This window comes from Vulpes vulpes, chromosome 8, assembly GCF_048418805.1.
Source record: "Vulpes vulpes isolate BD-2025 chromosome 8, VulVul3, whole genome shotgun sequence".
Taxonomy (NCBI): Eukaryota; Metazoa; Chordata; class Mammalia; order Carnivora; family Canidae; genus Vulpes; species Vulpes vulpes.
Window position 1 is genome coordinate 51,348,072 of NC_132787.1, and position 26,857 is coordinate 51,374,928.

At 49.4% G+C, this 26,857-nt stretch overlaps 2 protein-coding genes across 7 annotated transcripts in view; both read right to left on the bottom strand.

Annotated features, from left to right (window-relative positions):
- The window catches only part of TUFT1 (tuftelin 1), a 47,165-nt gene extending 46,377 nt beyond the window's left edge, over positions 1-788 (bottom strand). Inside the window, exon 1 of one of the 3 annotated variants that reach the window (XM_072766513.1) lies at positions 208-788. In XM_072766513.1, coding sequence (XP_072622614.1) covers positions 208-267 — 60 coding nt within the window. In that variant the 5' untranslated portion in view covers positions 268-788. The remainder of the gene's footprint in view (positions 1-207) is intronic. The other 2 variants (XM_025983067.2, XM_072766514.1) reach the window with 2 other exon arrangements.
- A 785-nt stretch (positions 789-1,573) lies between these two features.
- On the bottom strand, positions 1,574-25,643 carry CGN (cingulin). Of its 4 annotated transcripts, XM_072766517.1 has the most exons (22): positions 25,493-25,622; positions 24,091-24,303; positions 19,192-20,063; positions 18,059-18,159; positions 17,836-17,905; positions 17,644-17,736; positions 15,550-15,677; positions 14,776-14,908; positions 14,249-14,461; positions 13,651-13,799; positions 13,297-13,429; positions 10,000-10,200; positions 9,478-9,684; positions 8,866-9,123; positions 7,687-7,857; positions 6,171-6,332; positions 5,092-5,181; positions 4,560-4,643; positions 4,328-4,446; positions 3,908-4,016; positions 3,366-3,529; positions 1,574-3,047 (listed from the first exon to the last, which is right to left on the bottom strand). In XM_072766517.1, exons 3-22 carry the CDS (start codon positions 20,047-20,049, stop codon positions 2,909-2,911), a joined length of 3,582 nt encoding a protein of 1,193 aa, XP_072622618.1. In that variant the 5' UTR covers positions 20,050-20,063; positions 24,091-24,303; positions 25,493-25,622; the 3' UTR covers positions 1,574-2,908. The 4 variants fall into 4 exon arrangements, with proteins under 4 accessions (XP_072622618.1, XP_025838819.1, XP_072622617.1 ...); XM_025983034.2 differs by lacking the exon at positions 24,091-24,303 and having other exon boundaries at positions 25,493-25,643; XM_072766516.1 differs by lacking the exons at positions 24,091-24,303; positions 25,493-25,622 and adding an exon at positions 25,399-25,417.
- Between the last annotated feature and the right edge of the window lie 1,214 nt (positions 25,644-26,857).

Sequence of the window (26,857 nt, forward strand, 5' to 3'; positions counted from 1 at the left end):
GAGTCCCCGAACGGCCTTCCTGCCACGACCCCCACGACCCCCCACTGCCCGCCACGCGGCGGCAGAAAAAGAGAAAGAGAAGCGCGGCGAGAGCCGACGGCCTCAAGCCGGCCCCAGGCGAGGTCAGCGAACCTGGCGCGAGGCGCAGGAGGGACCGAACTGGAGACCGGGAGTACCGGGCGGGGGAGGCAGTGCGGCAGCTCTTACCGCGGTCGGGCCCTCCGGGTGCACGTCCACCAAGGTGCACCAGCTCCGCGTCCCGTTCATCTTACTCCCGCGAGGGTCGCAGCACACGAACCTACCCTCTGCCCCGCCGTCCGGCGCCTTCTAGGCGGGCGCGCGTGGAACCGCCCCCTTGTATAGACGCGTCGGGGGCGGGACTGCCGGCTGGACACGCCCCCAGAGTGCCTCCCGCCAATGAGAGCGAGCCGAGGAGCGGGTGGGCGTGACCGGGAGCGTCCGGACTCGCCGGTCGGCTCGCTCTCAGAAACGTAAAGGTGTTTATGAGGCTACCTGAGGGTGCTTAACCGAGATTTTGCCTAGCCCATATGCTTGCATCTCAAATATTCTTCGTTAATCTTACTGCTACCTTTTCAACTCCAACGTCACTGTCGGTGAGAGAGAATTACCCTGCCTGCCCCTGAGAGGACAAGTTGGAAAAAAGCTTCCATACATTCTCCTCTCCCTATATATAGGCCACTTTTGTGGAACTGAGCAAAACTTTCCTCCATCACGGTAGAAATGCAGGCACCAGAGGCCAACTTACTCAGACTGGCCTAAGCCAGTCTGGCAGGTGCCCTGCCCTGGCAGGAGGCCCAGGCCAAAGTCAAAGCCAGCTTGGCTCTGGGTGGGGCTTGTTATGTAGAAGCTATTATATCAAAGTTGCCCTTATATGGTTAGGAGAGGCGGGACACGTTGCCTTAGAAGGATTGTGTATTCTTGAGAAAGGATGAGCCTCAATTTCCAATAGCATCTGCTCCCCAAACCCAGATTAGCATTTTAAAGTCTTACAGGAGAGCCAAGGATGGAGTCTCTTCCAACCCTGCCTTTCTCTGCAGATTGGCTGTTCCACTGGGCTGTGGTCCACCTGGAAAGCAGGCAGATGGTCTGACCCACTCTTGAGTGGGCAGTGCCCCTGAATCTGGCAATAGGCTCTGATGAACAAACAGCTAGCTTTCTCTTCAAGGCAACACAAGAGCAGGAATGACAGAAATTTTGCTACCTCCCAGGTAGGAACTGGGTCCCATACCAGATAGGAATGAATGTCTATACCTGGGAGGTGAATGCTGGGGATATCCCTGTGTCCCAAGAGCATAAAATCCAGTTCTGGTCTATCTCCTTTAATCCTCAGAGACAGCATTTACTGGCCTTTCTATTCCCAGATGGTTGTTTAGGAGAGAATGGAGGTGCTATAAACACAGGTTCCCTAGGTTCCATCTAATCTGTTGTAAAGGCCCTCTAAAAAGTGAGGTAAAGAAAACCCCAGCTTCAGCCTCTAAGTTCTATAGTAAAAATGGTTTCTTTGTAGAGCAGATCTCAAAACAAGTGAGGGAAAAGAATGAGAATTTAAGGATTTCAGTATAGATATATAATTTTAATATTTTATTTAAAATAAAATCAAGGGTAGGTTGGTTTGGGAGAAAATAATTTGCAGAATAGATTTTTTTTTTTTTTAATCATGAAATTACAAGTCATTGGTGAAAACAGCCTTCTTCCTCACCCGGGCTCCTTACAGAGCCTGCTTAGGAAATAAGAGAGGTAAATAATCTCCCTTACTCCCTCCCCAACAGGGCTTGGCTCTCCCCAAAACCCAAGGGAGGAATAAATCCTCCATTGCCTCTTCCCATTTCTACCAAGAAAGAAGCCCCGTATCAAGTCCAAGCTCCTGAGATAATAAGGGTCCCCTGGTTCCCTACTGAGGTTAGGCACATCTGGGTCAGAGAAGCCACAAGGAAGACTTTTGCTTTTCAGACTCATGAAGACAGTTATCAGGGTTCCCAGATGCAACCCCCTTATAAACAAACACATCCATTGTCACAGAGGAAGAGGAGGAAAGATAGAGACCCTGAGCAGAACCAAGCCCACCACTTTATCATGGTCCTACCAAAGTCCCTCCCCCAAGGGCTCTTCAGCCGAGGAACCAGTAGCTCTCTTTAGACTGGGGCAGCAGGAAAAGCTGAGGGCCCTGGTTGGGGACAGGCTGGTCCTTGGAGAGGTATGAATGTGCAGGTACAGAGATAAGAAGAGCATCCTTATCTCCTCACCCTGACTAAGGCACCAAAAGGAAAGAAGGAAGGTAGGAATGGTGAAGATGGGAGGGGGAGAACAGACCCCTTGGATCCTCTGGCTTTGGGGCAAAATATATGAGTGGAAAGGAACAGAGACTACCATATGCGTCTCATGACTGTGCAAAGAGGAGCATCCAAGCGGATAGAGCCACACCAGTGTGTCCATTACCCATAATGTTCTCTTTACCTTGCTCCAGAGTGAGAGGAAAACAGGTTGCAGGAGTCAAGGGAGCAAAATCACAAAGGTATTTCCCTGAGCCTGAGAGGTAAGGGCTAAAGAAATAAAGCTTTATGTATGTGGCAATGTCTATCCCTTCCTATCCTGCTCAATCCCCCTTGGCCTATATGCTGGTCATCCTATTGTTATGAGGGAGGAGAAGGAGGATCAGCACTTAAGGGAAGGGCTCAGTTGGCCTAAAATACCCACTCCTCCAGAGGCAAGCCTGTCTACCAGCTTCATGCTGATGCCTTTTTTACCATCATCACTCACACCCCTCCCGGTCTTAGGGCTGAATAATCGAGTCCCCCTCCAGGAATGAGGAATCTGAGGCTTGGCAGGGCAGAGCAGGCCTGGCCAGGGCAGGCCTCAAGTGCAGTTTCTAGTCCTCTGTGGACCTAAGCTAACAGGAGCTGGTCTGCAGGTTGCTCTCCGTAAGCAGCGATGCAATGGAAGAAGGGTCGTAGACACTGTCAAACTCCTCATCCGAGCTCAGCCCTTCTCGCTGGGCTGACTCAGCAGCTGAACGGGAGGCTTTGCGCCTGAGTCAGAGAGAGGAATACTTGTAAGGGAAGGAGACAGAAAGATTCAGACAATCATGCTTTTCACGCTAAGGAAACTCCCAGTTGTTCTAAGGCCTCAAGGTACTCACAAGATCCCCCACCAATCTGAGATCTGGGGAGATGGGATATAGATTGGGGGCTGAACTACTAAAGAATAATCATGAAGGCTTGCAGCCAGGAAGGAGGGACTGCAGAGTCCCATCTCAGAGATCCTCTTCCCTATTCAGTGCAGGAGAGCTCATTCCCTTCTTGCATAACCATCCTGATTGAGCAGGGGGGCAGAAAAGCAGCCCATACCAGGAGTCCTTCTCTAGGGTTTTGATCCGGGCCTGGAGCTGTTCATTGACCTCATGTTGCTCTTCCAGCTCACGCTGGGCCTTCTTCCTCAGGCCATCCAGTCGCTCAATCTCCTCTTCTGCTTCATCCACCTGCCGCTTCAAAGCCTTCACCCTCAGGCTTAGCTGGGCAGGATACCAAAACCCCACATTAGAAAAGCATCTGCTGCTACCATGGACTGGGACCCTCCCCCATAGCTATTTTGACAAGGGATCGTTGCCCCAGAAATATGTCATGACCACGGGCAAGTTCCCTAACTTCACAGGCTGGTTTTGGGGGTTAAATGAGCTCATACACATATAACACTTAGAAAGAGAACCTACCACATCATGACACTCAATGCACTATGCCTGCTCTAATCCAGTGCCTCCCATCTAGTCTCTGACCTTATACAAGGACAGCAGAAGCTGGAAATACCTATGAGATGGGGTCTCCCTTGGCCTTTAAGCAAAAGCACAGTATATGCTTACCATATGGTTGCTTGGCCTGGCTATCATTCTTACCTGGTCCTTCTGGTCATTGACATGCTGCCGCTCATCATCAATTTGGATGGACAGCTCTTTAACCCTCCGCTCCAGTTTTCGGTTGGTGGACTGAAGGACCGTCTTCTCCCTAAGAAGGTGTGATAGGGGGGATGTCTATGGCTATCTCCATTTCTAAAGGAAACCCTACTTGGCCCCCTCCAGCTTCCATGAACTCCTCTCAGTCCTGTCACAATAGGGAGGATCCAGGGCAGATCCAAAGAACCAGAGAGATAAGAGGTCATTCACATTCCAGAAGTTCTGCAACCCCTTCTGCTCTTTCCCAAAAGAAAAGATTCCCCCTAATAATCAGGCTAGGTTGGCCATGTCTGACATGCAAGATGGAGGAAACCTCAGAGAAGAAAAGGCCAGAGGGAGAGAGGGAGGATGGGCTCACATCACCTCTCTTCAGCCTGCAGCCGCTCCTGCAACTCCTGATTCTGGGATTCAAGCTGAGAGAGGCTGGCACTGGGCTTCTGGAAGCCTTCTGAGCTGGCCAATCGGCTCTTCAAGTCCTTGTTCTGAGAGGGACAGAAAGTCTTCATGGTCACGCTCCACTTCTGGAGATCCCTCCTATGGTCATTCCACCTGCCTCTGAGGGTCTATCCCCAAGACTCCTCACTCCTCTGCTCACCTGTCTCTCTAGGGAGATTTTGTCACACTCCAGGTCCTGTCGAGCAGACCTCTCCTGCATGAGCTCTGACCTCAGCTGGTCTACCTAGTAGGGACAGATGAGAGGGGTCAGATTTGGGGAGGGCTAATAATGAACCAGCCAGGTAAACCACATGAGACAGAGAGTAAACAGTAGGATGCCTTCTGAATCCCAGCAATTCTTAGGCAACTAAAAAATCACAGCTTAGTCAAATGGGAAGAGCCACAGAATCGAAACAGGGCCTCCTCCATCTCACCAGGAACTAGCATCCCTTCCGAAGGGAAGCAGCCTGGGCTCAGGTCAGAGTATCCCAAGCTACCAGGATTTCTTGTTCCACTCAAAACCCTGGCTTCTTTCCACCTGGCCCGAAGCAGAGAGACCCTGAAGTAGCACAAGCCATGCACAGATTCAGCAGCCAGAATTCTCCAGATTACAAAGCATGGGAGGTTGGAGGCATTTTTGAAAGGTATTGCAGTCAGGGGTGGGCACAGGGGAAGGGTAAGAAAGGACTCACCTGGTCCCGGCCACGAGTCACACGCTCTGTCAGCAGCTCCACGGTACTCCTCTCCTCATCTAACTCTGCTTCCAGCCGTGAGACTTTTTCCTGTGGCATGGGAACAACAGGTTAATTCTGCCCCACACGCTGGACACCAGAATGCTAACCCCCAACCAGGACCCTCCTCCTAGCCTCCACAGACCTTTCTGTCTCACATGTCCCCATAACCAGCTGGTGTGTGCCCCTGCCTGGAGCCACCATGGAAGCTAGCACCCTCTGCTGACCAGGCGTGGCACTGAGGAAAGGGTGGTGATGCCTCCTCTGGTCTCTGCCCCAGAATCTATTCCTCAGTGGGGCAGCCCTATTTCCCTAATGGGAAAACAGTTAGAAGCCAAAGTGCCTAAGCCAAAGCTGAGCTGGAGAGAGTCAGAACCCGAAGCGCCAGGATTCAGATGAAGGAAGTGCACTCAAGCCAGGCAGTCCCATGGAGAGAGACCAAGGGTATGGTCTCTTGGAGACACACTGTCTGGGTCTGAAAATCAGACCTACCACTTCCTAGCAGAAGAGCCATGGTCAAGGTGTTTAACCTCTCTGTGTGTCAGTTTTCCTAGTCTATAAAATGGAGAAAAGACTACCTATTCCACAGAGTTATTCTCAGGATTAAATGAGTCTCCAGTGCCTGGCAGATGGCATAACATGTAAGCGTTTGATGCTGCTTTTGTCACTGTTATTATTATATTATTACTGCCAAATATAGCAAACTGAAGACCATTATTCACTCCAAAGGGGAGAGGCCACTGCTCAGCTCCAGCCAACTGCTGCCATGCAGACAGCTCAGGATTAGAAGCTCAGTGTTACTATATTTTCCAAATGTACAAAAGGAACCAGAAATCAGAATATATAAATGACACGTATAAATTTCTAAACGTTGGCAATTGATTCAGAGTCATTGAAAGTACTGCGCTCAAACAAAATCCATCAGCTGTGGGCCACCTGCTTTGGGTACCTAGCATAGAAAGGGGGCTTGGAGTGTCCAGCTCCCTTCCCCCACAGAAGTCCCACCTGCGCCCCTCCCCCACCACTCCCTGTGCTGTCACCTCAAGACCCTTTAGCTGCCGGGTCCTGTCATCCTGGGAGCGCTTCTTGTTCTCTGCCTCTTGCTCCAGGCCCTGCAGTCGCTGGGCCAGCAGCTCTTTATCCAACCTTGCTGTGTCCCGGTCAGCCTGGGATGCCTGCAGGGCCTGCCGGAGCCTCTGAGTCTGAGTGGAAGGGAGAATGCAACTGATGAGAGCTGGGGGTGGGGGTGGGGGGTACAGTCTGTCCGGTGGGGAGCAATGTTTCCTCACTGATGATCTTTAAATCACCAGAGCACGGTAATAATAAAAGGCTGGCTGAGGTTTAGTCCATTGTCTTCTCTTTGAAGATCTAGCTAGCTTTATTCAACAATTCAGGAATCAGGCAGCATCCTATCTAGCAGGCAGGAGCTCTTAGTCCATTTTCTTTATTGCTTTAGAATGCCCTACACAAACTAGAATCATAGAATCACTTAAGGAGATTTTAGACAACAGATCCCAGGTCCTAGCCCTAGGAGATATGATTTAAGTGATATGGGCTACAGGCTGGGTACTGGGACTTTTTTTTTCTTAACAAAAAGGGATGAACATTAAAAAAAAGGGTGGGTTTATGTAATCACAAAACAAAATTATAACAAGTTGTTACTGTAAAAGATTGTGAGCGACACGTGGGTGGCTCAGTGGTTGAGCATCTGCCTTTAGCTCAGAGTATGGTCCCAGGATCCTGGGACAGAGTCCTGTATCAGGCTCCACGCAGCGAGCCTGCTTCTCCCTCTGCCTGTGTCTCTGCCTCTCTCTCTATGTCTCTCATGATTAAATAAATAAAACCTTTATTAAAAAATTCTTTTAATAAATAAAGATTGTGAAGCATTAAAACTAGCCATCATATTTAAAGCACCTACTCTGTGTCAGACATGCCTCGGTTCTGTTACCATATTTCCACTAACATTGCAGTGTTGAGATTTTCAAATTATTTTAAAGATTTTATTTATTTATTTATTTATTAAAGATTTTATTTATTTATTCATGAGAGACATGGAAAGAGAGGCAGAAACATAGGCAGAGGGAAAGGCAGACTCCATGCAGGGAGCCCGATATAGGACTCGATCCCGGGACTCCAGGATCACGCCCTGAGCTGAAGGCAGATGCTCAACCGCTGAGCCACCCAGGCGTCCCAAGATTTTATTTATTTATTTGAGAGGGTGAGAGACAGAGAGAGACAGACAGAGAGAGAGAGAGAGAGCATGAGCAGGGGGGCAGGGCAGAGGGAGAAGCAGATACCCTACCGATGAGGAAGCCAGATTTAGAAGAGGGAGCCAGATGTGGGACTTGATACCAGGACTCCAGGATCATGACCTGAGTCTAAGGCAGCCACTTAAATGACTAAGCCACCCAGGAGTCCCTAGGATTTTTTTTTTAAATATTTTATTTATACTCTCTCTCAAATAAATAAAATCTTAAAAAAAAAAAAAAAAGAGGCAGTGACCATCAAACCAAGGACGTTGGAAGGGTTCCTACCCCCTGCCACTTCTGCTCCTACCTCCTCCTGAAGCCGGCTCAGGCCCCCTGAGTTCTTCTCAGCCTCAGTGGCCCATTCCTTGGCCTGACGCTGGGCATCCGCCACCTCCCGCCGGGCCTTCTCCTTGTAATCCTCCAGCTGGGCCTGGAGCTGCTGCAGAGCCTGCTTAGAATCGTTCCCAATCTGCTCCAGCTGGGATGAAAAGAGCCTTTTTAGCACTATACTCTCGTCCTTCCTCTAAACCCAGACCCCCCTCCCGTCCCTCCTCTAAGCCCAGACTCCCCAGATTCTTCTTACTGCTGAAGCCACCCTCCCCAGCTCTCCCCTAGGCCTAGGTCCCTAGTATGGCAAGTAATAATACACATATGGCCTGGGTTCAAATCCTGACTCTACCACTTATTAGCTATGTGGCCACAGGCAAGTTACTTATCCTCTCTGGGTCTTAGTTCCCCATCTGTAAAATGGGAAGATAATGGTACCTACATCACAAGATTGTTTGTGAGAATTATATTAATTATGTAAACTACTTATAACTGTGTCTGATACAAAGTAAACCTTAAATGACCAAATTTCAACAAACCCAAGATGCCAATGATTGGAAGATGTACCATAAAAAAAAAGAAACAAACCTGTCAACTGAACTGTAACACACTGTCAGTCATAAGGCACAAGTCAACTCTGGAGATGATGGCAATGTGCATTTTAGAACTGACAAAATATGTATGTTTGCTCTAGCTTTAAAAAGAGATTAGGAGGAGAACTTACCTGAAAAAAATGCAATTTATTTCCTTTTTTTCCTTTCTCTTTGCCCTCCCTCAAATATAAAATTTCACCCACAAAAATCCTGTGTTTAAGTCTTAAAGACATCTAGGAAGAGATCCTAGACACTTCCTTTCCCTACCCCAAACAGAAAATTCTAGTAATAAAGATTCCTGTGTTCAGGTCTTACAGACACGTAAGGAAGAATACCAGGAAACACTCCCCAAGGATCAAGACCACCATGGATGGGATATCGGGGTGGACAAGAACACTGAGGAGTAGTAGGAAGGACACCCCTCTCTAAAGATTCTGCCTCCCCAGCAATTAACTTGAGGAAAGCAAACACCACACATTCTGACCCCGACCCTATCCCCCTCCCCCAACGTAAGCTTCATTAAGAGCTAGGCCTCCTCCTAAGAGCCAGGCCACCCCATGCCCCACCTCCTTGTTGAGCTGGCACACAGTCTTGTCCAGCAAGCGCTTCTGTTCCTCCAGCTCAGCCTTGCTCCGCCGGAGCGCCTCCCGCTGCTTCCCCTCCTCCTCTAGGGCCCGGTTTAGTGCTAGCTGCTCCTGCCCTAGGCGGGCCAACCCCCGCTGGGCCTCCTCCAGCCGGGCCTCCAGTGCCCGCTTGGCAGCTGCCAGGCTCCCCTCCTCTTCCTGAGCGGCATTCAGGGCCTCTTCGAGCCGCTGTTTCTCTGCCTGGGAGAGGGGAGACAGAAGTCATTTGGAGGGGAGTAGATGGAAGGGAAGAAGAGCGAGCTATGAAAAAGGTAGGCAGTGAAAACAGGCTCCAAAGGACTAGCAAAGAAATCAAGACAAAGAACAGGCATAGGGTGGGGGATAAGAGACAAAAATACCAGCACAAGGGGCAAGACGTTTGCAACAAAGCACACTCTAGGAAATAAGCCCAAGTTTATCATTGCATTGGGAAGGCAAATAGAAGCACACCGGGGACAAAACAAAACTGATAGCTGAGGATTTAGCTGGAGAGTATTGAGCCAGGGGTGAGAAGGAGGGCCAGGGGGAAGCCAATGATGTGCACAGGGCACTGACCTCTAGCCGCTGCACCTTGTCCCGAAGCCTTGCCTCTGCCACTTCCCCGCCCTCTGCCAGGCCTCGGGCCTCCTTCAGCTGCTGTTCCAGACCCAGGATACGCCGTCGGAACTCGTCATTCTCCTCCTGGGTCTCCCGAAGCGTCACTTCCACTGCTGCCCGTCGCTGCCCCAGCACCGCCACCTCTGCCTCTGCTGCCACCTGAGCCTGCGGCCAGTTCAGGGAGTGGCAGCTCAGACCCTGGGGCTCCAGGTCACCAACCGTATCAGGGAAGCCACCCCGAAGAGAGCCCACAACAGTGGTAGTGCCCCTGAGGATCCCACCCCTGCAGAGGAAGTGGGTATCAGCAGGTTCAGCCCTGCCATCCCCTCTCTGCCAAACCCTGGCTACTTTAACCACACACCTAGGACAAGGGTCTGGTCTGTACATACCCATGATAGGTCATTTTCCATGCCCTCTGGCTCCTCGGCCCTCCAGACCCCTCAGACTCCACCTCCTAAGCCCCGGGCCCACTCCCCTTGCCTTGGAAGCCTCTTCACAGTCCTGTCTCAGTTGCTGGAGGGTTTTTTGTAGCTGGAGGTTCTGCTGTTCCAATCCCTGGCCTCGATCAGCTTCAACCTTTAGCTGCTTCTCCAATTCCCGCTCCCGGTGACGCCCAGCCACCTCCTGGTTCTGCTGCTCTTCCTTCAGTTCCTTAAGTTCCTTCTGTGTCTGGCGCAGCTCCTAGAAGGAAAAGGGGAAAGTGGCAAGGCACCGGGAGGCAGCCAGGGCCATCAGACTGCGCAGCAACTGGAACTCTCCTACGCTGCTGGGGAAACAAAAGATGGTGTGGCTACTTGGGCAAATGGTCTGACAGTTTCTCAAAAAGTTAATCATAGACCATATGAATTCCATCCCCAGACACATATTCAAGAGTACTGAAAACATGTTCTCAAAAAACATGTTCACTCGAATGTCCACAGCAGCATTATTCATGAGAGCTAAAATACAGTAGTGACCCAAATGTCCATCGATTGGTAAACAGAGAAACAAAATATGATATATCCATATAGAATATTACTCGGCCCTAAAAGATAATGAAGTCCTGATACTTGCTACAACATTGGGAAGCCTTAAAAAAGATTATGCTAGGTGAAAGAAACCAGACATACAAGGCCATATGTTATAGGAGTCCAATTATAGGAAATGCGCAGAACAGGTAAATGCATAGAGTCAGAAAGTAGATTAGTGGTTGCAAACAGCTGGGAAAAGTGACTGCTAATGCAGATGGGGTTCTTTTTTGGGGTGATGAAAATGTTCTGTAATTAAATAGTGATGATGGTTGTATAACTTTGTGTATATACTAAACACCACTAAATTGTACACTTTAAAAGGGTGACTTTGGGGCACCTAGGTGGCTCAGTGGGTTAAGCATCTGCTTTTGGTTCAGGTCATGATCCCAGGGTCCTAGGATGGAGCCCTGCATTGGGCTTCCTGCTCAGTGGGGAATCTACACCCCCATTCATACTCTCGCTGGCTCTCAAATAAAGTAAAAAAATCTTTTTTTTTAAAGATTTTATTTATTTATTCACAAGAGACACAGAGAGAGAGGCATAGACACCAAAGGGAGAAGCAGGCTCTCCATTGGGAGCCCTATATGGGACTCAATCCCAGGACCCCAGGATCATGCCCTGAGCCAAAGGCAGATGCCCAACCACTGAACTGCCCAGGTGCCCCAGTAAAAAAATCTTTAAAATAAAAATAAAATAAAAGGGTAAATTCTATGGCATGTGAAATAAATGTCCCATAAAAAAGAAATCACACGCAGTGAGAGTAGATGAGGGTTTGGATAAAATAGGATTGGTTATTTCAAAAACAAAATATGTTGAAAATCAAAACATATTACACAATATATAGTGGTGCTTCTCTTATTTCTTTTTTTAAAAAGTTAAAATATTGGGGCGCCTAGCTGGCTTAGTCAGTAGAGCGTGTGACTCTTAATCTTGGGGTTGTGAGTTTGAGCCCCGCATTGGGTGTAAAAATAAAAATCTTTTTAAAAATTAAAATATGACCTCTGGTTCTAGTTCTTTAGCTATTAGCTACTTCTGAAATTCAGAAAATACCATAATTAGGCTGAAAGTTTATATTTTTTGAGTTTTCAACATATGACACTAACAAAACTAACTATAGAGGAAAAAACAGCACCTCATGGGGTCTACATTGGATGGGGAATATTTTTCTCATGTGTATGTTGTTTGAGTGAGTACTTGATTAAATACACTGCATATGTGAGATAAATGAAGCACTAGTATTACTTTTTAGCTTTTAAGCTTCATCTCACATAATAAATCACTGAGATTGTCCAGAGGAATGTGCAAGTTTGTTATGTCAACTAATAGAGCAAACAGACTTCAGACTATCCTTGGTATCTGTTAACTTCATATTAACGTAGTAAAAATTTAAGAGCACTTTTCATTTCACAATCACTTAAAGTATATTTGGTTAACACTTATTACATTTTTCTCCACCAAGTATTTGGCATAAGCTTGGACTTTTATTTATCTGGAAAATCATCACTTAGAGCTATACTTCTTTACTCATTTAATAAATATGATTACCTTGATTACAAGTAGGCAGTGTTATGGTAAAGGCATGATTAACACACACTGATTAATTAATACTCGTTAAATGGGCACCAACTACATATCCAGCATAATGAATCAAAGAACTGTAAACCTAGAAGGATCCTCGGGAGGCCATAAATGCCAGTTCCCTATACTAACAAAAATATTTTCTAAGTTTCTAAATCATCAAAAATAATGAATTGCTTTCTTGTCCTTCATAAACTAATACCAGGAACATGAAGAAATTATTTGTATTCACTTCAATTTGATGACCTTGTCATTTATAAAACATCCATGTATGATATAATATTGAATTCCCTACCTCTAGATTCTATAAGCAGCCCTTGAATTAGATTTGGCTTCCCAAGTAGGTCAGCTGGCTGAGCCAATGCAAATATTCCAGTCTGTGTGATGACGCTTGCACAAGTTAATAAAATGGCATTCTAACTGTAAATGTTTGTTTCATAGACGTAGTTAATGAGCCCATCCCCCTGCCCGCTCCCCTTAAGCCCCCCAATCCCACTTCTAGCCTCTTCCAACAGATCAGCTCTCCCTGTGCAGACCAAATTCCAAGCTTGCAAAAATGACGCTGGAATTTCACAAATCCATCTAAATGCTGCTCCCCATGAGGTTTCTTGGGAGGCAGCCAGCAGCCTCTGGCTAGAACCCAACCAGAAGTCCTTTCCATTAGAAACATGTATACTCGATGAGAGCCCAACTGCATCAGAATGTGTTGGGGAGAGAGATGGCTGAGCAGGCAAGGTGGGTCCTGAAAACCAAACACAGGAGGCAGCCACACAGTGTGGAGGCCCTCATGGGTAGGCGAGGTCAGTGCCCATCACCCCAACCTGCCCTTCCATGCCCCAACTCCAAGTACTTTCTTTTTTTTTTTTAAAGGTTCTTTTTTTCTTTTTAAGATTTTATTTTATTTATTCATGATAGACACAGAGAGTGAGAGGGTGGCAGAGACACAGGCAGAGGGAGAAGCAGGCCCCATGCACAGAGCCCAACGTGGGACTTGATCCAGGGTCCCCAGGATCACACCCTGGGCTGCAGGCAGCACTAAACCACTGTGCCACCAGGGCTGCCCTCTTTTTTTTTTTCTTTTTTTTTTTTTTTAAGTAATCTCCACACCCAACATGAGGCTCAAACTACAACCCTGAGATCAAGAGTCTCATGCTTACTGACTGAGTCAGCCAGGTGTCCCTCCAAGTACCTTCTTAAGCTCCTCCATTTGGCGAGTATCTGCAGCATCGGCGCGGGCCTGCCCTAATTCCCTTTGTAAGACCTCTATCTTCTCCCCAAGCTCCTCTTCTATCTCCTCCTTCTCCATCCGCAGCTGCAGGAGTCTGAATCCAGCCAGGTGAATGCAAAGGGAAAGGGAACAAGGTCAGGCCACCTTCCTGGCAGAGGTTAGCAGGACAATGCAAACCACCTTCCCAAAAGCCAATGGACGGCACCCACCCTCAGCACCCACTCTCGGCAGAGTAAAGGGCACAGCATGGGTAGAAAAGAAGCAGGATATAGGAATCCCAGATAAGCATTCCTGGGAGAGAGGCAAAGTCCTTACTCCTGCTTAGTGGCTCTAAGTTCATCCTTGTTCTTCTGAAACATGCTCTGCCAATGCCCTGTCTCCTCTGAGGTCTCCTCCAGCTCCCTCTGCAGCTCCCGCACCAGGGTTGACATTTTCTGCCTCTCCACCTCTAATGCAGCATGGTCCTAGGGAAGGAGGCAGTTGGGGGCCAGGAGGCTCCGAGGGAAGAACGCACTTCAGACCAAAGTAGAAGTGTGGAAGGGGAGGATCAGGCCCAGAAGGCATCACACCGGCTACACACCATAATAGCCCAGTGATGCTGGGTGCAATGCTAGCAGAAAGCTCTCCCCAGGTTACAGCTCCACCCCCACCCCCACTCCCACCCCCGCCCCTGCTGTCATTTACAGGAAGCCTCCCCTATTTATTTATCATGGTGCTCCTCGCCTGCATTCCCTCTCTCTGCCCTTGTATAAGGAGACCTTGTAGGTCTTCTGGCCAAGGTTCTCAATACATCTCATGTGTGTCTTTTAGAGGGAATTCCAGTTACGACCAGGAAAGTCACAAAATACCAAGAGACCTCAAGCCTCTTCTTAGGGGATGCCCTCTTCTGACAGCCCCTGCTCTGGTCACATGCCTGGGTTGCATCCTGTATACTCCGGCGAAGTTGCTCTGCATCTCGCTGGCACTGCTGCCGGACATGTTCCACCTCCTGGTCACGGGAGGCCACCTCCTCCTTCAGGGCCCCCTTCAGGGCTGTCAGCTCCCGCTCCCGCAGTCTCAGGTGCTCCTCCATCCTCTGCTTCCCCTCTAAGACCTCTTCCAGAAGCTCTCGGGCCTCTAACAGGTCCTGGGGAAATGAAGGTGAAAGAACAGAGGAACTTTATTCAGATCTGCCTGTCTGTTCATTCACTTAGTCCATCAAAAATATGTATTGAGCACTTCATACCTGTTAGACTCAGCACAAGGTGCTCTCTGCCCTCTAAGATGCCCCCTGTTCTGGGTTCTAACCCCACCCCACTATCAAATATGTCTGAAAGCACATTAAGGGGTACCCATAATCAGTTGCATACTGTACATACCCTGGGGACACTGGAGATGAGCAGACTTGAGGGTGCTCTACTGAAAGAAAACAGAGGCCACAGGAGCCATCCTACTGCCTACCTTCATGAGCGCCTCCTTAGCAGGCTCAGGCTCCTGGGCCTGTTTCAGCTTGTCCTGCAGCTCCTTCACCTGGGCCTCCAGCCCACATCGTACCCTTTCACTCTGGTCCACAAGGAGCTTCATGTTCTGAAGCCTAATAGTTATTAATAGATAATATCATCACGTGCCACATGTCAAGCAGTTTTCTAAACACTTTACACACATTCATCCATTTCAACCTCCTTCAATTCTCTGTTCAAATCTTAAGGAGGCCTCCCCTGACCACTTTAATACTGGAACCTGCTCCTCCACTCTTGGCCCTCTGATCTGCTTTGACCTACTCTACTTATCACCTTCTCACATGCTACAAATTTTCTTACCTGATGTGTTCATTATTTACTACTGTCTGGCTCCCCCCAGCCCTGGGTAGAAACTATGCTTCTAGAGAACAGTGCTCTTCATCTGAATGGTTCATTGGAATCTAGATCAGTGCCTGCCACACAGTATTGACTGCAAAAATACATGCTGAATGAACAATCCTGTGAGGTAAGAACTATGATTAACCTATTTTGCAGATTTAGAGCCTAAAGTAGAGAGGCAAATCCAGGTAACCCAACTTAGGCACTATCATCATCACCAATAGAGAAAGTAAAGAGAGAAAGGTCCTATCTTTAAACTATCTCTGTCTGCCCCTTCTAGCTTCTAGAGATACCTTTCCATGTCTCACCCAGGGGGTACTTCCAACCCTGGCCTTGGTCCCCAAGCAGCCCCATGCACACCATTAGCTGTACTCACTCTTTGGTGCTCTGCTGGGCCTCGCCCTTTCTCCTTTCCAGCAGCTCCTGCAGTTGGCTGCACTCTTCTGCCTTCTCCTGCAGCTGCCGCTCCAGCCCAAGCCGAGATGACTCTAGCTTCGGCCGCTTCTGGAAAAGGCAGGCAGAGTAAAACAGGTGGAGAGTAGGGAAAGCCTCTCGGACCAGGAGTGATGCAAATGTCTAACGTTTACTGATACTTACTACATGACAGGCACTGTACTATGGACCCGGTGTTTCTTATTTGCGATGTAATCCTCTTAACAAGCCTGGGGACTTGTGATGGTTTAAAGTATGTCCACTAATTCTTTGACATTCCTTTCAAAGGGTAAAGCCTCTCCCCTTGAGTATGGGCTGGACTTAAGGACTCTTCTAACAAACATAAGGAACTCCAGTGACTAGTCCTAAAAAGGCACTGCGGCTTCCTCCTTACCTTCTCTCTGGGATCATTCACCCTTGGGGAAGGTAGCTGCCATAACGTGCAGACACTCAAGCAGCCCCATGAGGAGGTCCACACAGCAAGGGAATGAGGCCTCCAGCTAACACCCACTGTCTTCTAATGACTACAGTCCCAGCCAATACCTTGACTGGAAACTCGTAACAGCTAAGCTGCTTCCAGATTCTGAGCCCTCAAGACACCAGGAGATGACTGCTTCAAACTGCTCCAAACTGCTAGGTTTTGAGGTAATTCATTACACAACCACAGATAAATAACATAGTACAATTATCATCCCCACTTTACAGTTAAAGAAATAGTGGCTTAGAACATGTAATGGACATGCCCACGAAACGGACACAGCCAACAGTTACCAGGATTTGAACTCAGTTTCACTCCACAGCTGACTACTTAACTGGTACACTATACTGCTTTCTAGGAAATAAGAGGAGTTACAATTCGACATGTACTGAGTAACAACTACATGTAAGACAATACTGTGAGAGGTGGGAGCAGTACTTTTTTAAACTATTTTATTTATCTTATTTTATTTTTTTAGACAGACAGAGAGAGAGAGAGAGAGAGAGGTTGGGAGGAAGGGCAGAGGGAGAATCCCAAGCAGGTTTCATGCCCAGCACAGAGCCCAACACAGGACTCAATCCCACAACTCTGAGACCATGAACTGAGCTGAAATCAGAAGTCAGACACTCGGGGCGTCTGGGTGGCTCAGTGATTGAGTGTCTGCCTTTGGCTCAGGTCATGATTCCGAGGTCCTGGGATCAAGTCTCAGATCAGGCTTCCCACAGGGAGCCTGCTTCTCCCTCTGCCTGTATCTCTGTCTCTGTCTCTCTCTGTGTTGCTCATGAATAAATAAATAAATCTTTAAAAGAAAAAAAAAAGTCAGGTGCTCAACCAACCAAGCCACTCAGGTGCCCCACGGTTATGTTTTTTAAAAGGAAGTTCATAGACTTTAGCATAAGGCTGATCTGAATTTTAAAATTCCTTCTCTGTGACTTACTACCTTAAGCAATCACTTAACCTCTCTGATCTTCAGTTTTCTCATCATGAAAGGGCCCACAACACCTACTTTACTAGAACACCATAATTACTACATATTCCCAGAGAGCACCTGCTACAGGAAGCATACTCAATAGGAGCATCTAGGGGCTCAGGTGGTTAAGCATCTGATTCCGGCTCAGGTCATGGTTATGATCTCGGGGTCCTGGGATTGGCTCCCCACTCAACGGGGAGTCTGCCTCTCCCTTTGCCTCTGCCCCTTCCCCCACTCATGCTCTCTCAAATAAATTAAGTACATATACTCAATTAATGATGGTACTGCCATCATCATGACACCAGTGAAAAGGACTGAGGTTGCTATGTGCTCGAGGCATCCGCAACCAGTGAGCACAAAGCCAGGACAAAAACTTCCAAAGGAAATGAATGGAAGAGGTCAGAGCCCCGATGAATGTGCTCTTCTCCCCATGCTCCAGAAAACCCAAGAAGTCCTTGGTGGGACCAGCACACGCTCTTGTCCCTGTGTCACAGAACATACAAGTGTGCATCCCATTGCTTAGAAGTGCAGCCGAGGCCACAGTTTCTCCCGTGTCCTGTATGCCTCCTGCTCCTCCAATCTCCCCTCACCTTCAACTCCTCATCCAGTTTCTGCTGTAGCTCCTCCACTTTTTGGCTGAGCTCACTCTGCCCAGTCAGGGCCTTAGCAGATCCAGAAGTCATCTGCCAGAGACAGGGTGGGAAGGAATGGGTCAACATTCAGACCCCAGACCCCAGAGGCCCAACCCTGCCTCCTGCTCCCACCAGGAGATGGCCACTCACCACCAGAGGCTGCATCTGTTCCAGCACCAAATTGACCTTCCTCCTCACAGAGGTTTCGGTTTCTGAGCTTCTGGAGAATAAAAGGTTAGAAACAAAGGCTAAGGGAGGGAAGAGGTAGCAGAGATGAGGGAAGGAAGAGCTAAAGTCAGGGAAGATAGGGAATGAAGCTAGGAGGAAAAGAAGGGAGGCGTGTGACTGTGCTGTTGAGAGGGCCCCCACTCACCCCTCCCTCAGGATGCTATAGATAGTGGCCTTCACATGGTCCACACTGCCCGGTGGGGCCGTCTCCTGCTGGTCTCGGAGAAGGTCTGGAGTTGATTTGAACTGCAAAACATAAATCCAAGAAATAGGAAGATTAAGTCAGAAGCGTGTGTGGAGTTCAGATAGCGCAGAAACAGTAGGTAGGAGACAAGGCCTTCCAAGCATGCTGAACAAGCTTCAAGTGGGGGAAAAGAGGCAACACCGCTGAGGCCTGAGCAGCAGGCCCAGGAGAGGTCCTAGCAGGGTACACCTCTCACTATTTTTTTTTAAGATTTTATTTATTTATTCATGAGAGACAGAGAAAGAGAGAGAGGCAGAGACATAGGCAGAGGGAAAAGCAGGCTCCATGCAGGAAGCCTGGAGCTGAAGACAGACACTCAACCACTGAGTCACCCAGGCATCCCTACATCTCTCACTGTTGCTGCAAGCCACATTCTATTTGACAAGCAGATTTCAACTAGCTGTGAGCTCTGGGACAAGTTACTTATTACTAACGACAGTTAACATACTAGAATTTGTAAATAAACAGGCTTAACTTTGTCTCCAAGAAGTCATTCCCCACTCACTTAAACTCCTGAGTGGGAGACAAAGTAGGAGACTCCTGACAAGAGCACCAGAAGCTGTTCATCTTACCAGGGCTGTCTTACTTATGCTACAGACCTAGCAAATGCTAGTAACATGATTCAGAGCTGTAACAAGTAACTCTCATGCTGTGAAGGCAGATTTCATCGTTAGTTCCATTTCCATGGAAGTATCTTTTTTAAAAAAAAATATTTTATTTATTTATTCATGATAGACACAGAGAGAGAGAGAGAGAGGCAGAGACACAGGCAGAGGGAGAAGCAGGCTCCATGCTGGGAGCCCGATGTGGGACTCAATCCCGGGTCTCCAGGATCATGCCCTGGGCCAAAAGGCAGACTCTATACCGCTGAGCCACCCAGGGATCCTTCCATGGAAGTATCTTGTACACATGAATACCACCTATGAAGTAGATGGATAAAGTGGAGGACAAAAGTTGAAACTTTCTGCCTCAAGTTATTTAAATTGGCAAGGGGTCCCAGGGCTATTGGATCCCACAGAGGAATGAGGTCTGACCTGTAGCATGCCAGGGTCCCAGGCTCTCCCCCGTGGCTCCTCAAAACTCTGAAGAACCCAGTCCTGGGTCTGACGGGAACAGCTAAATCCACCAAGAGGGCCCTGATTCTGGGATGACTGTTTGGAGTTGCCCATGTGGCTGTCATGCTTTGTGCTAGGAGTCCAATGGGTAGGAAACTGATGTTCTCGTTCATCAAGGGTATCCCGTGGGAGCCGGTTGTCCAGGCTTTGGCTCCGCTTGCGTTGTTCAGGGGGCAGTGTCCGCATGCGCCGGCCAGTCCGGCCCCGGGCCTGCCCCCCTTGGCGACTATCAAACTTGTTGATGAGTGAGTCCACTGAAGACAGGGGAGCAGTGTCAATAGTGCTCCCTGGGGAAGCTACTTCAGGGGCCAGCTGCAGCAGACTAGTGCTCCTGGTGCTCGGACTCACAGGGGCAGGGCCTTTCAGTGAGGCCTGGGACTGGGATCGGAGTAGCCTTCCATTCCAATGGGCCCCAAGCTCCTCATCAGACATGCTGCCCTGTGAGCGGGCAGGAAATTCCTTGGCATGAGAGTAGGTGCTTTCAGGGAGTTCAGAGTCAGAGCCTGGAGGCCCTCTGTTGTTGGTCCCCTTGATCTGGACCCCAAAGGAGTCATTGCCTTGCTCCCCACTGTTGAGCACCACAAAGGGCTGCCCAGCAATGCCCTGCACACGCACAGCGACTCCATAGGTATTGGCTCTAGCATCCTTAGCAGGACGTCGTCCACCACGACGCAGGGTGTCCATCTCTGCATTACCCACTGGCTCTGTGATGAAGCGAATCTGGACTCCATGGTCTACAGGGCCCCGGGGCTCAGCCATGGTGGATGCCTGCTCCATGAATGGGAGGGATCCTAGAAATTTAAGAAAACAGTTAAAGCTGAGAGACTGGTAGTAGAAACCCAGAAACCTCCACCTGTTTGGCTTTTGTGTGGCTTATTGCCTTGTCATTCCTTCTACATAGAACAGTGGTCTTCATATTTTATTTGAGCAGCAGAAATACCTCAAGGGCCTATGAAAACACAAGACAACTGGACCTTATCACCATAGTTTCTGATTCAGTAGGTCTGTATTTGCATTTCTAACAAGTTCCCAGGTGATACTGATGCTGCTGGTCCAGATTTTGAGACCCATTGACTTAGAAGAATCCATTTCTTCTTATACAGTCCTAGGCTTTGTCAAGAGTTTAATGATTTTGTTTGATTTTCACACATACACATATACTACGGTGTGCCTCCTCCAAACCCAATCAAGGCAGAACCCAAACCCCACCTAACATATCTATCCCAATGAAGAAAAGCAGCCCTCTACTCCCAGAGCGCATTTAAAATACAGAAGACCCCCCCCCCAAAGGTATGCCATCCCATTTCTGGGAGGATAGCAGTGATGCCGCTTGGGGGAACTAAGGGCTAAGGACAGGCAGGGGAGAGTAACTACCTTTCTATTGTGCATCTTCTGTCCCTTTTAAATCTGGAACCATGTAGATGTATTGCTTATTCAAAAAAATTTTAAATAACATGGAAAAGAGTGTCAGCCTAAGAGGTCCTAGGACAGGCAGACTTGTCCCACCTGAAGGCCAGATCCAGGACCACCCACAGGCCAACTCCTCCAGCTGGTGTTAGCCTAAGATTAGGGTTGGCAAATGGAATATATTCCAGGTATGTTCTGGCTCCAAGAACTGGGAAGGGCAGGTTCTCCTTGAAGCAAATAAAAACTCCAGCTTCCCCAGCCCTGCAACTAATCTCCACCACAGCCTAGCACCAACCTGGAGGAGGAGCATCCAATGAGCCAGACAGACACACAAACATACCCAGTTCAATCTCCCAGTGGAGCTCTGGGCCAAGAAAATTTGGCAAGGCCCCCTTCAGAGGCTATAGACTTGCTAGGAAGGTGAGAGGGGATGGGAGTGGCCCTGCTCCAGGTGAGAATGGGGTTGGTGGGAAGAACATTCCTAGCATTCTCAGCCCTTCCACTCCAGAAAAAGGAACCCGGAGGGAGGAGCCCTTATTGGCAATGGTTCTTCTTTTTGGTTCGAGAGACTCCATTTGAGAGACTGATGAAAGTAATGCACCCACCCCCACTACTGCCCCCCAAGAAACAGTCCACAGACTGTTTTACCACAGACTCTCAAGAGGTTCACGAACACCTCCAAGCCCACTCTGAACTAAAGGATCCCTGTCCTTCCACCATTCCAACATTGGGGAGGACTTTAACCAACCTTAGATACTCCAAACAAAAGGATAATTGGTTGGCAGGGTCCTTTGTTAGAATGGTAAGAGAATGGATCAACAAAGAAGCTCTGAGGCAAAGGGATCAGTTATCCAAACCACTCATCCAGTAAAAAAGGAACCTAGCCCTGCTCTTCATTAGATATATACAACCTTGCGCAATCACAACTTTTCTGAGCCTCAATTTCCTCATCTGTAAAATAAGTATAATGATAATACCTCAAAAGGTATTATCTGTGAGAATTAGACAATAATAATTACATGCATATTCAGCTGTAAAAATTTTATCATGTTCCGCACTTCAGATTCTTGCATTTAATTTACTTAGGTCCCACTTTAATAAAAAGAGGGAAAACAGGAGCCCCTGGGTGGCTCAATCAGCTAAGCATCAGACTCTTGGTTTCAGCTCAGGTCATGATCTCTCGGTCATAGGATCGAGCCCCATGTTCGGCTCGGCATTCAGCATGGTGTTTGCTTCAGATTCTCTCTCCCTCTCCCTCCTACTCACTCACTTTTTTTCCCTCTCTCTCTCTCTCAAATAAATAAAATCTCTTAAAAAGGAGGGGGCAAACACGACAAGATATGAAACATGAAACATACCTAGCAGCATGACTATGTCTGTTACAAAGCTGACGACAAACATTATCCTGCATACATGCTGTTCCTTTCAACAGGACCTTCCTTATTTCAAGTCCTTCACAGAAGGATGTCACTTCCTTAGAGCCTTTCTCAAAGACCTTCTCCCACAAACTAGGTCAAAACCATGTTATATGCTCTACACTTGTCCTTCAATGAATTTGCCTCAGTTTATTATTTTTTTAAAAAGATTTCATTTTTAAGTAATCTCTACACCCAATGTGGGGAATTTACAATCCCAAGATCAAGAGTTGTGTGCCTCTGCCACAGTTTATTTTTATATATTTATCAGAGTGATGACTGTTTCCTGTCTGTCTCTCCTACTAGATTATAAACTCCCAGAGGGCAAAGAACACAGCTCTCAGCTGACTCCTGTGGCCCCACGGCTGGTGACACAGCATGCATCAATAAATATTTGTTAAAGGTTGTATCCTGAACCAAGGCAGACTTGCACAGCAGTGGTGAGATTTACCCAGTGATCCCTCACAGCCATTTATCATTTGCTCTCATAACTAGACATCTCTTCTGCCCCATTCATAACTTTAGAACCATGTGCCTAGACTGCCAGCTCTCTGAAGTCACATGATTTATTCATAATACAGCTCTACTCTGTCAGTACATCTACTGATCTTCCAGATTCAGGTCAAGGAGCTCCCAGGCTAGGCCCAGCAGAGTGTATAGCCCCTCACTCACCCAAGGACACCAAGTTGTTCAGAGGTAGGGCTGAACGTGCTCCCCAAGTCCCAATGACTCCCTAATTTCCAAGGGAACGGTAGTCCCAGAACAGGTGGGAAGGTGGAAGGAGGGTTGAAGTGATCTTTGGGGTGAGTCGGGAAGCAGGGCTCTAAATGATTCAACATGGAAAACCCGAAACCTATCCGCCTTTAGTTACAGAGGACAGTGGGGCGTGGCCTGGGGTGCAGCTCCAAGGTCTTGCATAAGCCCCAGAGGCAGGTAAACAGCGCCCTAGTGCCAGGAAACTTGGAGTACTGAAGCTTCGCTCTCACAGCCTGCTCCTGCTCTTCCCTCCTCTGGCAGGCAACCAGGGCACTCCTCACCAACTATGCTCTAGGAAGAGCCCAGGCCACAAGTTAATTTAACTTCATCTGTCTGCCTCTTGCCATTCCTGCCTGTAGGGAGAGGAAGGATACTGCGCACCTGTATCAGGCAGCCACTTTTCCCTGGGTTAATTATTAGCCTGCCCTGCCCCAATTCCGTCACCTCTGACCCAGCCATAAGCATCTGGCTTCCAACTGGGAGTGACAGTCCCTGGGCTTCTAGCAGAAAGTGGGGGTGGGGTGGCAGAAAGTTAGGGTGGGGTGGTTTGGGATGTGCAGAGGAAGAACTGATATTAGCAGGGCTAGATGCCACATAATCAGCAGATTTAGAAAATGGAAGAATGAGAGGTATAGAAATTAGACTCTTCAGAGGTAACAAGGGAAGTAAATGGTTAAAATAGAAAAGGACAGTTCAGTGACCTTGATCAGTTGGCTATTTTCTCAGAAAGAGTTACAAAGACAAGATGGTTCCCCATGGATTAAAAAAAAAAACAAAAAACAAAAAACAAAAACACTCCAAGTGGACTCCTGGCCCAGTCCACTGAAAAAAGCAGAAACCTGAGAGCCAGACTAGAGCAGCTTAGCCAGTGGAGGAAAAAAACACAATGACAAACTGGGCCCTGCAAACTGGCTGGACTGGTTTGAGAGGCAAGGGGAAGGGGAGGGCCAGGGAGACTCCAGTGGCAGCTCATAAAGCACACCAGAGAAATTCCACAGTACAGAAGAGGCAGGGGGCAAAACCATGGGCAAGGACTGTCCAGCCGAGATGCCAAGGCCAAGGCCCTGAGGGAGGAGGCAGAAGGTGGAGAGGAACAGGGAGGAACAGAAGGGAAAAGAACCTGGTGAGTGACAGGCCAGCAGGTGACAGGAAGACTCTGTGTCCCCTACCCCTCCCTCTCAAGTTTCCCCAGTTGCATCCCACACTTGCCTAGGCCAACTCCCTGGCCCTCAGTTCTCACCTCCTTGGCACGAAGAGAAGCAGCCCTACCTTCTCTTCACCTCCCACAGGGCTGATAGCATGCAAGTCAGCCTGGGGAAAGAAGAAAGTGTTCTGGGAAGCTAGAATCCTCTTAGGGTCAGGCAAATCTCTGGATTAGCAGTCTTGTAGGGCCAGTCCCCCACTCCTAAGTATCAAGGATGAAAGAAGAGGTGCAGAGGCACGCGTAGGCAGCCTGCGGACAACATAGCACAACATAGCGGTTGCTAATTAATTCCCAATTACAACCACTTTCGTCAGGCAGGGGATCAAAGGGGCCAAGCTAAGACTGGCTCTGGTTCCTTATGTGCCTAAGGCAAGGAAATCTGCCTCAGAAGTCTTGTCTCAGCCCCAATGCGCAGCTCTCATCCAACCTGGAGACCTAGAGGTGCTAGCTCCCCTAGTCCTGTGGTCTCCAAGGGAGTCCTGTCTATTTCCCACACAACCGGTGCCTACTGCCAGTCTGACAGCCATCATGGTCAGGCGGTTGGGGATGCCTTGTGGGGTTTCAAGGAGTAATGGGGATCTCCTGGGAGGCTTCAAGGAAGTTGGTTACACTCCCAAACCTCACCCAATGGCCCCATTCTAGAACCACAGAAGGAGGCATGTGTGCTTGGGGAGAGGGGGTTTGACATTAGCCCCAGAAAGAGGTCTCATTAGAAAGTATTTTCACACATTTCTAGGCCTAGGGATCTCTACTTCCTCATATCCCTGTCTTGGAGAGCACTCTCTCAAGAGGAAGAAGGGAAAATTCTCCCAGGTATCAAAGCAAAGGCAGACAGAAACTGAAAGGTTTAAATAGTTTCAAAGCGATGGGGGTGCCTACTTGTTCTGCCCCTCAGTCTCTTCACCTATAGGTGAATCGTTAGAGCAAGATACCACAACTCGGGGACATCTCAGAGCCTGAAAGCAGGTGTCAGCGCCAGCTCAGAACGGGGGGGGGGGGGGGGGGGGGGCGGGCACGGGACCTCAGGGCAGCAGCCCTGGACACCTTCCCCCTGATGTCTGAGCCTCACGCAGCAGCAGCCCCCCTGGACGCCTTCCCCCCCATGTCTCTGCCCTCAGGCAGCAGCCCCCCTCGCCCAGCTGAAACTAACTCCTTCCCCCTAGCACTGCGGTCTCCGAGAGAAATTCTGTCCCTGGGACGGGCGTCTGACCTCCAGCGATAACCTGGCCCCAAGACGCTTTCCTGTCCGAAGAGTAGCCTTGATCTCAAGTGCCCTCCACCGACACGGTCCCTAGATCAGTGCTCCCCCCACCGACACCCCCCCACCCCTCTCCAGTGCAGCACCTGTGCCCAGAGGAGGGCATCTCACATCGCCTCGCCCCTTGCCCCCCAGGCCCGCTCGCCTCTTGGGTGCCCTCGCCCCTCCGTGGTCACTCACCCCAGTCGGGCTCCGCGCTCGCGGGCTCCGGCCGGGGCCGGGGCTGGGGCTGGGGCTGGGGCTGGGACTGGGGCTGGGGCTGGGGCTGGGGCCCGAGCTCCCGCTGCCGCCGAGCTGCAGCCGCTGCACTGCACCGGCTGTGCCCGGGCCCTCCCCTGCGGCCCTCCGCGCTCCCTCCCCCACCTACCTGTTACTCCCCCCCGGAGCCCCGCCCCCGCGGGCCGTCCCCCCCGCCGCCCCGCCTTCCCCTTCCTCGGGTTGGTCCGCTTCCCGCGAGGGGCGGGGCGCTCGCCGTAGGGCCTCGCGGCGGGGGTCCCAGGCCGGGTCACGTGGGCCCGTGGGCAGGGGCCGCGGGAGGCCATCTTGGGGGCGCGGTGATGCGCGGTGGCGGGCGGTGGCGGGCGGTGGCGGGCGGTGGCGGGCGGTGGCGGGCGGTGGCGGGCGGTGGCGGGCGGTGTGTGGATGGGAAGCCCCAGTCTGGGCATCCTCTCGGCCACGCTGGGGAACGGCCCTCCTCCTCCGTTCAGGCAGCTTTCCGCCCTCACCTAGCCCGCGTGACCCAGGTCGTCTGCTGTCCTCTGCAGGGGAGCCCCCCGGTCCTCGGACGCCGGAGCCCCGCACTCCAGCTGGTCGCTTCTCCCCAGCTCTCCCCAGCCTCAGCGCAGCCCCAATCCTCTGGCCTCCGTAGATCATTGTCCAGCCTGATACCTTTTTCTCTGTGGGTTTGTTTTTTTTTAATCATTTCCCAAATTACATATTAAATTCTTTAAATCGTATTCATCGTTTGTCTCGCGTCCCACGTTAAGTTCCACCAGGGAAAGGATCTCTTGTTCCGTTCGCTGATTCCCCAAATGCCTGCTACTGGGACCAGCACACAGGAGGCGCTTAATTTGCTGAATGAATGGAAACTGGGTAAACATCAGTGTAAGTTTACATTGAAAGGGGATGTAAATTTATAAGGAATAAGAATGACCCTCGCTCTAAACAAAAGGGGACTCAACCCCAGATTGTGAATCCGTTGTAGAGTTGAGCCGTTCAGATGAGGAATTGATCTCAGGCCCCAGAAGAGTAGTCAGGTCAGGGGTGCTGAGCAAACTACGCTGACTGTGATTAAACAGCATTAAAGTTGCCTTCCTAAGATTTTAACCGTTGAGATATGTAAAAAAGGGATTAGTTTACCTTGCTGGGCTCTGTATAGTATTCCTAACAAATATTAATGTGTACCTATTTAGGGTTGAAAAGGAATCTTAAACGCAGCTGGCAGTCTGGGGCGAATGCTGACGTTCATTTCTGCCCCCGTCCTTCCGAAGCTAGGTGTGGGTCCTGGAGGGTAAAGTCCACCTACCAGTTCCTCAACTAGGATGC

Excerpts from the sequence above, each read along its gene's own strand:
- CGN (XM_025983034.2), bottom strand. The coding sequence starts at position 20,049 with ATGGAGCAGGCATCCACCATGGCTGAGCCCCGGGGCCCTGTAGACCAT. Across the intron at positions 14,909-15,549 it reads GCCCAGCAGAGCACCAAAGA|GCTTCAGAACATGAAGCTCC; the intron begins GTGAGTACAGCT and ends AATAACTATTAG. Across the intron at positions 6,333-7,686 it reads TGAGCCGGCTTCAGGAGGAG|ACTCAGAGGCTCCGGCAGGC; the intron begins GTAGGAGCAGAA and ends CCTTCCACTCAG.